The 16,449-nt window shown below is 37.8% G+C and overlaps 1 protein-coding gene and 1 long non-coding RNA gene across 4 annotated transcripts in view; one reads left to right on the top strand and one right to left on the bottom strand.

Annotated features, from left to right (window-relative positions):
- Positions 1-368: 368 nt before the first annotated feature.
- kcnh8 (potassium voltage-gated channel subfamily H member 8) overlaps positions 369-16,449 on the bottom strand; it is a 186,961-nt gene continuing 170,880 nt past the window's right edge. For all 3 annotated transcript variants that reach the window (XM_003222163.4, XM_062984575.1, XM_062984574.1), the window contains 3 exons: positions 9,188-9,294; positions 6,726-6,802; positions 369-3,435 (listed from right to left, as the gene is read on the bottom strand). In XM_003222163.4, the coding sequence (XP_003222211.2) occupies positions 2,728-3,435; positions 6,726-6,802; positions 9,188-9,294 (892 nt within the window). In that variant the 3' untranslated portion in view covers positions 369-2,727. The remainder of the gene's footprint in view (positions 3,436-6,725; positions 6,803-9,187; positions 9,295-16,449) is intronic.
- Positions 7,551-8,679, top strand: LOC134300015 (uncharacterized). The gene is made up of 2 exons (XR_010007279.1): positions 7,551-8,098; positions 8,184-8,679. It is a non-coding gene; the product is annotated as an uncharacterized LOC134300015 (long non-coding RNA).

Here is a 16,449-nt window from a genome sequence, read left to right on the forward strand (position 1 = left end):
TTATGACTTGCCAATCGATCAGTAGACATGTGTGTTCCTAGGTGGGCAAGTAAATAGTTACCATAGAGATTGGACAAACCCAGGTACATAACTCAGTATAACAAACTGCAAAGTAAAAGAACTATGAAGAAAAATGAAACGCTTATAAAATTAAAGTATCTGTTTCAGTTCAGTGGTCATCATGGTGAAAAAAAATAAGGAGCATTCCATGAAGTCATACAGAATTAGTAAAAAAGTGTGTTTCAAAGATTACTTTCTATGAAAGCAACCCCCCTTACTTATATACACATATTTCAATTGTAAATATCAGATTATTAACAAGACAATGAAGTAGGGGTGGAAAGAAAATTTTGAGAAATATGCAAAAATGATTGAAAAACAGATTTATTAAGTGTCAGTAAACCTTCACAAGGAGAATGCTGGATGGGGAGGAATTTTGCCAGTCAGGACTTATTCTGTGAAATTTTTTTGGCATGTTTTAAAATATAAGAACACAGCAATTTCTGCACAGAAAACAAGTTTTGTTAAAAGAAAGCAGCATTTTTGTGCAAAAATATAAACAAATAAACATATTTTTGGAAAATAAATTGCTGTTTCATAAGTTCCTATTGCGTAGGAAATAGCAATCCTTATACAGAAAATATTTCTACCTGTTAACGGAAACCTATTTTCTGCACAGAAAACAGCCTTTTCTTAGTTAAAAAGCATTATTTTGACAGAATAGTTCCTGAATGACAAATACACAGTTTTGCAACTATTTTCTCATGAGAAAAATGTCCAATTATTTATTATTGCCAGTGAGAATTTATCATTCCCATGTATAATTTGATAACTAATTTCCACATTTCCACGTTTAATTTTGAACTTATTTAGGGGCACAAAAATTACTGCAAAATTGTAGCAAAATAGTAAATACCAGAGACTTATGACAGAGGAAATTTACCTACATCTGAGAAAACCTAGAATTAGGATTACATTGCAAAACCTAGGATTATATTACATGACATACAAATTGAAATTAAAATAGAGATTTCATTTCTTTTAAGAAAGCAGGTTACATGTAAAGTATGAAGTAATGCCTGCTAAATATAGGGTGACTTTAAATTTGGCCTCCATGCAAATTCACTTCCTTTTTTTCCATATTAAGGCTCACATATACATGATTTTTAGAACTTGAAACAGTTCATTGGTCCATTGATGTTTCAAATAATTTTATACTGTAGTTTCCTTAAATGAAAAAGTGGAGAAGTATTATTTATCAAGAACATTTTAATGCCTATTTAGTGTCATGATAACAGATTTTGTATATTCGAAGTGAACATTTAAATCTCTATGATATAGAAATTTATCTGTGCAACTCAGATGTTCTACACATTCTGGAAGCCAACTGTTCAATTTTATCGTATTATAAATCCCAATAACATACTTACTTGGGCAAATTTACTTGTCCATTTTATTATTCCTAATGATACTTTTATATACTAAAGTGCAAGGCAATTTATAAATATCTCCTACTTATATAATGACTATTGATTCTTTTTCTGTTAAAAAACAGTCTTGAATACTAGCTTTGAAACTTATTTCAGAAATATGTTATTTCCAATTGACAATTCCCCAATTATTTTTTTCTTGTTAGAAGTTACCCCTGAGATTTAGGGTTTATGGTTAAATAGTTATCAGGCTTTAAAAAGGTAAAATAAATACAGGATGTAAAAAGTGCTGACGTTGTGCAAAATATAAGTAAGGGCATTGGAAATCACTATTAAGGCAGTACAGTTTGCAGGATATTTATACAACTATGACTTAACATTATATATGCCATCTGGGCTTTTTAGTCTTTTGTTAATAAAATAGTACTTTAGCCTTCATTTATATTTTAATGGCAAGGATAAATTCATTGCAAATGGCATGCAGATAAAAGGGAATAATTTTAAATTAAGAGTAGCTTGATCTAATACATAATATTTTGGACACAGTAGTGTATTAATTTTGGAAACAAGCACTTTTCCAAAAAGGAGGAGGTGAAAGAGTAGACAAAGGGAAGGAAGAAGAGAAAGGGAAGGAGAAGGGAGGAGGAGAAAACAAAAAGAACAAAAAACAAAATCCTTAGCAGCCTCCTTATAAATATTGTAAATACATACTTCTTAGCAAGTATAGAAAAATAGTGTTTTTGATAAAGTACTCTGATTTACATAACAAAGAACGTGCAACAATTAACCACTCTCTACCAGCTCTATTTGGTTGATTGTCAAGGAGATGACATGCAGTGGTAATTGTCCCTTTGCTTTTACAGCATTGCCATAAATACCAGCAGGAGCCTATATCCCCTGAAGCAGACAGTGCCATAGATATTGTCTGGAAGCAACAATCACGCACTAAGAGAGGAAGAACTCTCTGCTTCACACAAAGAAGATCCTCGATCCTCATTGTCCAGATACTTTGGCTCTCAAGAGTGGCAGAGCATCATAAAAGTCTGTTGAGCAGTCCAGTTGAGTTACATTTGAGTACAAAAGGCTTTTCAGTGTGCTTTTTAAAATCTGGAAACCTGTTTCTCTTCATACAAATTAGGTAAAACTTTATCTTTCTGCTTCTCTCCCAACAAGGTGAATTTTCAGGTTTGCTAATTTCCATGGGCATTCAAGAAAAGGCAAAAATGTCATGCAGTACTGGATAAGCGTACAGCTGGCAGTTGTGGAGCATGCTTAAAGTAATGCTTCATTAGTTTCATTATACATTTATGGCTTTACTATCTTGAACATCTACGGTGCTCGCCTTAAAATCTGGAGGCAAATCTTCGGTGGTTGGTGCAGCTGCTGTTCCTGTTGTTCCTTCCAGGTCCCAAGACCCTGGCAGGTTCTCGAGACTTAGCGAACTGACTGCTCCCTGACTAAAGCTGCCTTCTTCGGATCGACTAGGCAGCACAAGGTGTAAGGATGTCTCTGACGATGAACCCATGGAGGATGACAAAGTGGCTGAAATAGACTGGAGAGGAGTCAAAGTGGTGTCTGAAGGTGGAGAGGTGCAACTCACTAACTGTAAATTATCTTTTTGGATTACGTGGTAGTGGGAAGGGGAATATTCAAGGCCTGAAGTGTAATAAAATTCCCCATCTGTAGAGGTCTGAATGTGAGGTTCAGTTCTTTGTGGACTGCTGCCTACTGAGGTTGGATCCATACTCCAGAAACCAGCTATCGTATTAGAATGGCAGAGCTGTGTTCTGGTGCAAGTAACATTTGGAACCTGCCTATGGAGACATGGTTGATGTTTAGTCCAAGTCATTCTGGTCTGCAAGTTGTCCATGCTGGTACTCGTGGCTGGACTATGCACCGCACAGAACTCTGGGGACTTCTGTGACACCAACACACTTTCCAGGAGCTGCATCACATTCTTCATGTCCTTAGTTAACTGAGAGACCTCTTGAGTCAAAGTAGTTACCTGAAATATTAGAATCAGACATATGGATTTACAGAGCATAATTCAAAGTTAATAGTGAATAATTGCACTTGTGATGGTGATTACCGTCTCTGTTTCATAGCTTAACCCATCTTTCTTATTCTAGCTATAAACTTGTTGCAGATAATTGCAAGTTTCTCATTAAAACAATTTCAGATCAAGTAATTAATTGATATGCAATAGTTTTGTATTGTATCCATGTAACTTGTGTTGTCGAAGGCTTTCATGCACAGGGCTGTTGTGTGTTTTCCAGGCTGTATGGCTATGTTCCAGAAGTATTATCTCCTGGCGTTTCACCCACAGCTATGGCAGGCAACCTCAGAGGTTGTGAAGTATACAGTGTTCCCCCCACTACTTCGCAGTTCGCTTTTTGCAGACTCTCTGTTTTGCGGGGAAACGGGGGTATACATTATTTTAATTGTTATGTGACCTTTCTCCCCCTTGCATCCCTTCCCAACCAGCACCTGCTGGGCCCTTGCTCCGGGCCTGTCATGTTGCTCTGGCTACTTCCCTGCAGCCAGGGAAGAAAGAACACTGCTCCAGCCGGATGAGTGAGCGAGGGAGGGTGGGTGAGAGAGTGAAAGCCGGCGGCGGCAGCAAACGCCTGGAAGAGGCAGCCAGGTCCGGCTTCTGCCTCCGCTCTGCCCCCTCTTCCAAGTCCTCCATGTTTCCCGGCATGGCCTGACTGGAGCGGAGGCAGAAGCTGGACCTGGCTGCCTCTTCCAGGCTTTTGCTGCTGCCCCCAGCCTTCCCTCTCTCACTCACACTCCCGGAGCAAGGGCCCAGCCGGCACTGGTAGGGAAGGGTTCTCTAGCTCCCCGGGGCTTGCAAGGGGGAGAAAGGCCACATAACAATTAAAATAATGTATAAATATTAAAATTAAAATAGTGTCCCTACTTCGCGGATTTCACTTATAACCTCCGTGATAAGTGAAGGAACACTTTATATACCTCACAACCTCTGAGGATGCTCGCAATAGATGTGGGTGAAATGTCAGGAGAGAATACTTCTGGAACATGGCCAAACATCTCAGAAAACACACAACAACCCCATGTAACTTGTAGTTTGGTAACAATATAATACCAAAGCAGCAACATTGTAACTGTTTTCTTTTTAGTTCGATGTGAGTGAAAATCAAAGTAAATGTTTTTCCACAGAAGTAAAACAGACCAGCAAAATTAGTGAAATAAGCTTAAAATTTGATTTAAATGAATTATTTAGAGCTAAATACAATGTTAATAAAGGATAGCTAGTTTACAAGGTCAAAAAAATCATTTGCATATGTTTATTATTTATTCTTATACCAGTAACTAAAGTTCTTGAGACAGCAAGATGTTCCCTGGGAAAATAAGCATTTTTCATAGGGCTGAATTACACAATGCATGAAATGACTACATCTCTTTTTTTTTTTTTTTAAAAAGAAACCATCATTGCCACAATTTGTAATAAGACAAAGGACAACAAAAGGAGAATTCACATTTCCTTCCTGCACCATGTCCTCCCAAAATTCAAACTCTCATTTGGTCCCAAACATGCTCTTTAGCTCAGATCATCACTGTGGAGACAAATAACTGCTTCAATGTTCAACCATTTATTTTTGCCTTCTTTCACTAAAATCAATGAGGCTACAACATCAAGTACTATAAACAGAGTGAAACATGTGCTAAACCTAAACAGAAACATCTTATACTAGTCAATAAGCAGCTAGCTGGAAAAGCAAATGAAGGAAGCAAGTTAAAAATTAGCTCTGTTTTGCTTTCAGTAGCAGCTAATCAATTTATTTTAGGCTAGATCATTGTCACTGTAGCCGTAGAATTAAACTTGTGCAGTTCATCGAACTGATAACAGTGAAAGTAATCCGGAGAAAGTCAGACAAGATCATACATTATATTTCCAGATAATGAATCTACCTGTTGGGAATAAAGAAGAATAATAATGATGGATTTATTTTTTTTTAAACTAAAGAACTATCTGATTTAGTATGTGACCTGTACAACTCAGCTTGCTCATTACTACGAATTCAGCACATGCAGATGTCAGAGGGAAGGGAAATCAAGTAGCCAGGGAGAAGATCTGTCCACTTTTTTTCAGGGATAAGCCACAGTCTGTTAATGGGGAAGTGCACTGCACATCTTTGCTTTAATTTAGTAGAGGGCAGGTCCTGATACCACTGTGATTGCTTGATTTCAGCAATGTAGTGACAGCTGTGAAACCAAGGCACAAAAACATTATGCACTTTATTCAAAAATAACTATTTCATGGAGGATTTCCGAGTTGCTTGGTTTGAAGAAAACTGGTGGCCTTTTAGTTTTGCTGTAAAACTGAAAACTATGGCAACAGATTTAGGCAGTCACAAAGGGTATCAGGGACAATGTGTGATCCAAATATTGCACACTATGATTTATGATACAAAAATCAGACCCTGGAAAAGTTTCCTGAAAAAACAATCAGAACTTTGTAAAATAGTTACATTTCTGACCTAGTATGATGACTGGCAGCAAGGCATAGCCACCAAAATGAGATATTATATATATGCATTTTAACAACAAAAAAGGATATAAAAACAAATGGCACAACAATTGATTTTTTGCCATTTGTTAAAATAAATAAATAACAGTGTACCTATTTCCCCACCCTATGTGTTACGTATTTTATGCAGGGCTTCTCATAAGCCACAATGAACACAGGTGAGACCTTCTCCAAGGTAAATGTATAAGACTTCAGTCTGGATTTCCATCAAACAATATTTATATGCTATATGGTCATTCCCACAAGTCTGATTTATGCTGAATGATTATTAGTGAAATCTGTACATATCAAGTACTGTGAATTTAATGAGTCTTACTACCAGATAACTAATAGTAAGTTGCAACTGAAATTCTAAGGTAAAGGTAAAGGTTTTCCCCTGACGTTAAGTCCAGCCGTGACCGACTCTAAAGGTTGGTGCTCATCTCCATTTCTAAGCCGAGGAGCCGGCGTTATCCGTAGACACCTCCAAGGTCATGTGGCCAGCATGACTGCATGGAGCGCCGTTACCTTCCCGCCAGAAATTCTAGTACACTGAAAACATGCTCTTTTTGGTATTAAAAGCACAGTCACTTGCTTAAATGTGGTGGGAGATGGATACTGCTAAACACACATTTTGTAACCTATCAAGTGCTGCTAGTTACAGAAATTTTTAAAATCTAACTTTGAGGATGATCATTACCATATTTATTCATTCACAGGGCATTTAGATTGATTGAAGTAAAATAACATGAATCAGTCCATACCTCATTGTTCAGTCTGTTGATCTGTTGTTTTGTTTCTTCTGCTTTGATAACCAGCACAGCAGAACCAATTTCATTCTCTGTAATCACAGCAGTATATAATAAACAGTCAAGGAAATCTCTATCATGACAGCATCTCATTCACTTGACTCTGTTAATTTAAGATTAATACAGAGATTATCAAACTGTATCAAAATCAACATCCCAAAATCAAGAGAAAGAAACCAAGACTTCAACTGGCATTTTCTCAGTGAATAATAATGGTGACAGTCAGGCAACATCATTGCAGCTCACTTTATTGGTCATTGTAGAGGTCCGAATTCAGAAGCCCCCCCTCCCCAACTCTGTAAGCCGTGCAAGTCCGCAACAAGGCCAATTTGCTGTTGTAGGAGAGCAAGGTAATCAGCAGGAATGCATCCAACTATTTTCCTTTAGCTGCAGGCACCACAATAGATATTGCAGAGATGTCTTGAGAATCCTCTACAGATGCCACTCAAAACACATCTATCAATTATCCTGCTTTCCAATATAATAGAAATGGCTGTGTTGTTTACATGCTGGACTTAGGAAGGGGGCAATAGGAGATATAGCTACAGAGAAATAGATATGGGATACAGATACTCCTCTCAGTGCCCTCTCTTGGCTCCCATTTCTAGATATGGTTGGTATTTATGTTTATGCATGAATATGTATATGCATGTGTATCGATATAAGCAATATAAGGAGCTGCATAAAATCTTGAATGTGAGATGAAACAAATGTTTTGCAATAGCACTGGATAAAATGGTTTCTCTCAAATGATTTAAAAAATATATTTAACAAGTGGCAATATATGTTATGATTGAGCCTCATGGCTCTGTTACTGACAGACGTGGGCGTAAGACTCCTCGAGAGTCAGATACTCTCGAGGAGCGAGAGAGAAAAAGACTGCGAGACATATTTGCAGCACCATCTGACGAAGAGTCTTTCGAGGGGTTTACGGAGAGAATGGAGGAGGGGCTGGTTAGCTCGGAGGAGGATGAGATGGATTGGACTCGGGTAAGGGAGGAATTGGGTGCCACTGGCCATGATGGGATAGAAGATGAATGGGGACCTTCAGGATTAGACCCATGGCTTAGCTGGAGGGATGGGACGGGATCCACAGCTGGAGATGCTGTTGGGCGTAGTCAGAGGTGTTCCAGCTCTGACGAGGAAAGTGATGAGGAAACGCCCGGGTTAAGGAGGACAGCTGACAGTGATGAGGATTTGTAACTGGCATAAAATGGGGCTTGGGAGCAATTGCAAATTGCGTTGGGCAAGGTAATCTGGACAAACGCTTGGGATCTGTGTGTGTGGGACGCTTTCCTGAAGACTGGTGTGTTTTCCTGTGCTGAGACGTAAGTGGTTTTGGAATTCAGGGTCAGACGGCGGGAGGAATTGTGTGGGCATTTGTTTGTGCAAACCTGTGCTTACTCTTATTAGCTTGACCTTCCGTCGTCTTCTTGACGGACGCCATCTCCTGCTTTGAAAACTCGGACTGAACTGACCACGGCTTGTCTTCCCCCCTTCTTGGACTTGGAAAACTACAAACGTCTGCTTCTGGCTTTGATCTACGGAACGGAACTGGTCTACTCTACTGCTACAATCCTTGGCTGATCTGCTCGTGTTGGAAATCCTGTCTGCTGTGTGTGTGTGGGAGCGACGCAAGTTACTCTAAGCACAGTGTTGGCAGCAGAGAGGAATCTGCTGCCAATTAGTTGCATTCTTTGTATCTTTTGTTCCTTGGCTTTCGTTTTGTTTATCTCCAGGCTGAAGCAAGCAGTTTGTTTTTACCCGGATTAAACTCCGGTTTAATCCGGTTTATCTTTTGAACATTTATTTTTGTCCCTTTTTGCTCCTAAAGGCAAATACTGCCTGGCCCTTGTGTTTTACGGGCATTTTTTGAGTTCTGTAATCTAATAAACTCTGTTACTTTGAATCTTGTGGCGTTCTGTCCTTGACAATATATTTCATGAAAAGGTCCTATATTATTGAATAGATTTCATTGCTTCAGTTTTTCCTGCTTCTATTCTAATTGGTCTCACCTGGGTCTCTTACAATCTGTTATTACATTTTTTGGCTTTGGGCCTATGACTTACTGAATCTCATATGAGAACATTCTCAGCTAATCCTTACTTCACTATCACTTCTTTAATGAGGCATATAGGGCACACAGGAATGGGACTTCATTAAGGACACAGCAGTGTTCACAAGCATCAGAATCTATTTTTTTTTTGGCACAGTAAATGACAGAAAAACAAGTTCAAGGAATTGGTAGTAAATTGCTCTGTTTTTCTTTTCTGTCATTCTCTTTGCAGCATGGTGCTGCACATGGTGATCCAGTTGCATGGAAGGATTTTTCTCACAGTGTGTGGTCCACAAAGGGCAGTCCTCTTCAAAAAGGTGCATTATGAATCATTTGAAAGAATGCTAAATATAGCACTCACCCCTGTTGGGAGGAGATGGTCTGGAATCCTGCCTGAGTTGTTCAGAGCCAAAGTCAAATGTCTGGCTCTCTTCGTTATTGTTACCATCCTCTGTGCCGTCAACAATCCTGTTTTTAAAATAAAATGCTATCTTTAAAATTTCACAGAGAAATCATACTTCTTTGTTGTAACAGCATTGCATATTTTAAGAGTCACATGGTGTCTGTAATAAGAACGTTATTGTCATTTGAAAAGAAAATATCAAAAATGCTTTTCTCCCATTGATGACCATTCTTTCATAAAGGTATAATAAATAAAAAATAAAGAGTAAAGAAAACTTAATGATTGAAGTTTCATACAATCAACAAGTTAGGTGATGTAAATAATACAATGAGGTGGCTATACTATTTCAAGATTTGGAATAGAGCTTGAAATTGTTTCTTTTTAGACTACAAGTCCTTTTCATTCTTAAAAATCCAAGTGCTACAAGAAACTATGTAGCCACCTGACACCTCATGATATTTTTCCAGAAACCCCTATCTCCATCTCCTGTGCTTTTATTTGATTTGTTGTGGCAATTGATACTCTAGAGCTTTCCAAACTGTGTGTCGTGACATATTAGCGTGTCAGTTACTGTAGGTGTGTCACGTAAACATAACAAGGATCCTCTGATACTATGTGAAATAAACAAGAAATCATATATTTTAAAATATATGTGTGGTTGACTTGTGATGGTTTTAAATAATGGTTTTAATGTGAAGACAACTGATTTTAGTGTTTATGTATATTTATGGTTTATTTTATGTTCTGGCATTGAATATTTGCCATATATATGTTGTGCTCTGCCCAGAGTCCCCTTCGGGGTGAGAAGGGCGGAATATAAATATTTTAAATAAATAAATAAATAAATAAAATTTTTCATTACATATGTTGTGACATCATACATTTCGTTATTACAATTTATGTATGTGTTGGTATCTCTTATAAGGGATTGGTTTAACCCCTGGTTTGCAACCCTGCTACATTACAGTGCATACACTCTGCCAGCAAGCTACTCCCTCTTCCCCATCTCCCATTCGTTTCCCAGTTGTTGTTGTTGTTGTTGTTTTAAAAAAACAACAACACATGTTTCTATCTGTAAAACAAATATTTATTCACAAAGCTGCATGTGAGATTAGTAATTCTAAAGATGTTTTTCTGGCTCTACTTTTTAAAACAGCTGCTATAACATATCTTCAAAGATGACTGTAATTATAAAAATGACACAATATCTATTTTCCCCTGACATGTTTCCCTCGTATTTGGAATTCAGCTTCAGCTACATATGTCAGAACAATTTCTTGCCCTTTTCTGTTGTTGTGAGACTCCAAAGTCTGTTTTCTAAGACCTTCTACACCTTTAGCTTCTGCTCATGCAAATATTCAACAGTTGCAACATTTCCTGATGAGGAGCTACTACAATGCAGGATACTCTTAAGTGTTGAATTGTTTGTTATTTAGCTATAAAAAGGCACCAAGCTCCAGTCTGGAATAATTATATCCAGAAAAATATAATGGCTTAGCCAAAGAATGTGCTTCCCTCCAAAGGTTGTTAGACTACCGTGTTTCCCCGAAAATAAGACAGTGTCTTATATTAATTTTTGCTCCCAAAGATGCTCTAGGTCTTATTTTCCGGGGATGTCTTATTTTTCCAGAAGAATTCACATTTATTGTTGAACAAAAAAAATGAACATTTATTATATACTGTACAGTAGTTATCATAATCCAGCATAACCAGACAAACTGTGAATCCTATCAAGCATTTCTTGTTACTACCAATATTTCCATGTACAACACTCTATGGTACGTACATTTACCGATCCTGCATGCTCTGGTGTTCTGTTTGCCGGGCATGCTTCCAAACAAAAACTTTTCTAGGTCTTACTTTCAGGGGAGGCCTTATATTTAGCAATTCAGCAAAACCTCTACTAGGTCTTATTTTCTGGGAATGTCTTATTTTAGGGGAAACAGGGTATAACTCCCATAAGCAAATCCTTCAGATGTTCCAGATTGGCGGGGACAGTCCCAATTAATTCTCCACCATCCCACATTTTCAGCTTTTTTGACACAGCAGGCATCTGTCCTGCTTCTCCCTCTCTTCTTTTCTACTTCAAACCAGGGACAGAGAGAAAAGGGAGGGAGGGAGGCAGTCAATTTTGAGCACCATCAAATCTAAAGAGCACCCTAACTTTGGCAAGGTCATTTGGCCAAAAAAGGTGTGCATTAAACTTGAGCAAATATGCTATTATATGAGTTGGAATTGGCATTCCTTCCCCAACATGCAGCTTCAGGTCAAATCGCAAACTTTCCACACCAATTAGATATTTAGAAATACTTTCTTAAACGCATATGTGGAGGGATTGTAAATATGTACAAGAATTTTGGGAAATGGTTATAAGGGAAATAGAAAATATTATGAATATAGAAATTAGAAGGAATCTGGCAGAAAGAATACTATCTTGGTAGTACCAAGCCAATAAAATAAGATATATAGTAGAAGGCTTAGCAAAACAAGGAGATTTGGAGTGGTTAGAAGAAGATGATGAAAAATTGGAAAATTAGATTTGAAATGAATACATTTTTTCTAGATAAAAAGGAAAGATATAAGAAGAACTGGTATAATAAGTTAAGCAATCCCTTTTAAAAACATTCTGGAAATCTGGAAGAAATATAAAATAAAGCTGATGCCAGGTATTTCACCATGAACATTGCTATTGATTAAAGAAGAATTTTAAAGAAGAGAAATAATGAAAATAAGAGATTGGGACTTAAAGATGACAAATATAGAAAGAATTAAAGACCAATTATTAGGAAATAATATAGGATGGTATAAGTCAGTGGTTCTCAACATGTGGGTCCTCAGGTGTTTTGGCCTACAGCTCTCAGAAATCACAGCCAGTTTACCAGCTGTTAGGATTTCTGGGAGTTGAAGGCCAAAACATCTGGGGACCCACAGGTTGAGAACCACTGATATAAATGCTTACAACTGGGAAAATGGTCTACTGGTATGCGAAAGAAATATAAGGGGGGTAGAGAATATACAACATTTGAGAGGATGGTTATCCAAAGAGACTAAGGTAGAAAACAAAACAATAAAAGGTACAATAAGTGATATTTATAAACTATTACTGGAAAACAAGCAAAATATTGGAAAGGGGAAATGACAACACAAATGACAATTATATACAATTGTATACAATTGTTAACCTTTTTATAAAAAATATTTTAAAAAATAAATAATTTTTGAAATGGTTTTGAGAGTCACTTCATTTGCTACACATGACAAGCCCCTTTGTCTGTTTTAGAGTGTCTGTTTGTAAACCAGCCATGTTGTTATATTGTAAGCATATCCTAATGTCAAGGTGCCATTGCTTGTGTAAGTAGTGGTGGATACTATCTATACACAATAAATAAACATTATCCTAAAAAGACGCTTGGCTAGACAATCCTATGCCTGAGAAGTAGTGTTTAGGTTATATGAAACCCACACTCAAAGAGGATGAGTTATAAGCAGTCTGGCTGTCTCACAGGATTAAATTACTAAACTATCTTTTGCATTTTAATTAGAAGTGCTTCAAATTGTATGACTACACACTAGCAATATAAAGGAAACACCAGCTGTGCTAGGTGTGTTCTGAATACACAAAAAACACTACATCTGGCATTAATAAAAACAACTTAGAACACATTTTTTTAAAAGCCACAACAGTTATCTCATTGAATGTTTCTTATATTAACCAATAGAACTTCCATTTAGGGATTTCTTCCTAGCCCAGCACAGAGATTTACTTACTATAAGTATCAGTCTGTCCTCCTCTTTACAGATTCAACTATTTATTGGAACTTTGGCTGGCTGGTGCTACAGAGGGACCAATCTCTCCCCCATCCTGATTGGGGCTTTCGGATACTGAGCAGATTTCTGGGAAATGTAGTTTAGGGCAGGGCCTTTTGAATTCTCTTGCATAGGGCTCCTTGCCTTCCCAAACTACATTTTCCAGAATTCTGTGCTCTCTTTCCCAGAGAGCTCTGCTTTTCCCCTGCTGCTTCTTTCTCCTAATGTCGAGAGGCCATTAATTCAAAGAGGAAATGCAGCCTTTTTGGCTTTGTTTTGCTTCCTTGTACTGAAAATGAAACTGACTTTGGGAGGCTTCCGAGATTTACAAAATGCAAATGAAAAAGTCTTGAGTAAGTTTTGATACTTATGTTTTTGACGCAGGGCATGCCCATGTGTCAGATATCACGTCATATGTACAAATTTAATGAATCTGATCTGACTTACGAGAACTAATGAAAAAATGCTCATTAGTGCAGAGAACTTTTGGGTTTGCCTCTAAAAGAGACAGTAAACAACCATATGTTCAGTTTGGGTTATACACAAGATGAAGTCCTAGTGCAATACTGCCCTTGTGAATCCAAAATATTTGTTTCTAGAAATAAAACTGGGACAAAATTTTACCATGAAGAAATGTGAGACAAAATACCTCAATCTGCCTTGTCAGATCTCATTACCTTCCTGTGGTTTACCCATAATTTTGGAGAGTCGCAAAGATGAAAAGCAGGTCTAACTTTGCTTCCCAGAGTGACTCTTGACTTGCTCAAAGCATGGAAAATGGTTGTATTACAGCTGCAATAGAAACTTAGTTTTGTAAAGATCATTGTATTATGATGTTAGTTTGAATTTGATGTGGTCTAGAGAAACAAATTCCAAGGCTAGATTGATGTGTTTGTTCCACATACAGACAAAAGAGGGTGGAAGGGAATTATTGTATATTTGAAAAATACAAGATAGCAAACAAGCAAAAACTAGCTGCTATACAATAGAAGTCAAGTGATTAGCATCATAGTTCGCTGTGCACTCTCTTTTAGAAATGCAATGCCTGAACTCTCCCTAGCACATAGATGCATCCCTTACAAATACTGCAGAAGTACTCTCATCCATTTAAAGATTTGAAGAGATTATCTGCATGTGTAGCTGGAACCCAATTGATGGGATCTGTCATATATACATTCAGCCATATCTACGTTTGTTGAATCAGGCTTATCAATATAACAGGTGAAGATTCTTCCACTGCTAATATTCATGGGTGAAGAATATTCAATGAGAACAGCTCAACCAGATATTACTTAATTATCACTCATAGCCTTATCTCAGATTCATTTGACTATTTATTTATAATACATTTTATTGCTTGAGATAATAAAACCTCTCACACATACATATGTGTGGAACATTCGTTTTAGATAGTGGTGCACTTACTATCTAATCTTTCCTACATTATGAGTAAGAAGAAAGGCTACATCTTACATTCTGATTAAAGGGCATCTAGCACCTAAATACCCGAAAACAGGCCTGCAGAACTTGGCAGTAATAAGGGCCTGAAATGAAATAAGGCTAAATCTCTTCAGGCTGCAGATAGGTTTTTAGTGCCTCATTCAGGGTTTGCGAGAGGCCGCCTTTTCCTCAGAGCAAAGTGGATTAGCCTCAATTTCTCTGCCTCTCGTCAGTGTGGTGGCAAGTTGCAGTCCTTTTCTGATGGAAAGAGGAAGTGCCTCTCCTGCTCTTCTTTTCTCTTTGCCTCTGGGTTGCCTTTGTCATCTCCTTCTATAGAGGGAAAAATTACCAACTCTGTGCTGTCCATTTTCCCCATTTGTGTGGGAGACACTTAGCTTTGCTATTAAGATTTCACAACAACTTCATGGTGAAGCTATGTTTTTTCCTCTGAAGTGAGGGAAATGAAAAATGGGAAGTTGGTGGTTTTTCCACTGGAAGAGGAGGAGGAAACAGTGGCAACCCAGAGGCAAAGAAAAAGGAAGAGCAGCAAAGACAAGTTTCTCTCTCACAAAGAAAATGGTGCAGAGTTGATGGTTTTGCCACTGGATGAGGAGATGGCAGAGGTATAGAGAAAGGAAGAGTGGTTACCCTAACCCTTCTCCTTCTAAAATGGCCAATCTAAAGTTAAATTTTGACATAACTGGAATCGGAGATTTCAACTTCCCTAAATAAAGATCCGGTACTCCTTGAAATTTCATCCCCACTAACCTCCCAAGAATGTGTTTCCAACTAAGACCAGCACTTCTAGCATTCCGACTGATTCTGTTGGTGGTATCCCCTTTGTCACTGGTTAGTTTGGCAATATTGGTGGATATAGAAACATATAAACAGGTAAAACACTTGGAGGACAGAATGGTGGGCTCCGATTGCTACTCTGCTGCAGCTCTGTATGTGACCTCCCTCCCTATGGCTTAGGCTTAGAGCAGTTGTTCTCAGTCTGGAGTCCCCAGATGTTTTTGGCCTTCAACTCTCAGAAATCCTAACAGCTGGTAAACTGGCTGGGATTTCTGGGGGTTGTAGGCCAAAAACATCTGGGGACCCCAGGTAGAGAATCATTGGCTTAGAGCCTCTGTGGGCTGCACAAAATCCTTGCTTTACGCCTCTGGGCTGCATGTTGTGCAGGCCTGCCCTAAAGGAACCAAATATCACCTGATTTTGGAAGCTAAGCAGTGTCAGTCTGGCTAGTACTTGGATGGAAGATCAGTAATAAATACCAAATAATGTAGACTATGTTTCAGAGGAAATAACAGAAAAAAACATGTCTGAGTCTTCTTTGTCTAAGAAAATCCTATAAAATTCGTGGCCATGCCATAGGTCAACAGGCAACTTGAAGATATATATAAAGGGAAACTGTGAAATACATGTACTTCTTTGTTGCATAAGGTGAATGCTGTATTCTTCAACAACATTTATAGAGTTACAAAATGAAGTCTCTCATCATTTTGAACCAACCCCTACTGATGAATATTTGCACAAGTTTTGCTGTTGTATCACTCTCATCAGTATATTTACTTTAATTAACAGAACATAATGGAAGTCATGGAGAAATGAAAAGTAGATTTATTGAACTATAACCTATTTTATACAAGTCACTGGACACCCATTAAAATGATTACTTTCATTTATAACTGTCCTAAACTCAAGTCAGCAATGTGACAATAGAGATGAAAGTTTCTTTTAGTTTCTTATTGTTCAACTCATGCCAGGAGCCTCTCTGGACATAACCGATTAATGTTTCTTTTGCCGAGCCATACAGACCTGAATAGAGTGCTAACTACTCTCCCATGTTTCAATTGACATTATGAAAAAGATCTTCCCACCGGATTGTCTTTTAATATCTTGATGAAAGCCAATGAAGGTGAGAATATTCTGTCAGAATTTTATTGAGAAGGGAGTTAATTTATCTTCCTGAA

Source organism: Anolis carolinensis, chromosome 6, assembly GCF_035594765.1.
Source record: "Anolis carolinensis isolate JA03-04 chromosome 6, rAnoCar3.1.pri, whole genome shotgun sequence".
NCBI lineage: Eukaryota > Metazoa > Chordata > Lepidosauria > Squamata > Dactyloidae > Anolis > Anolis carolinensis.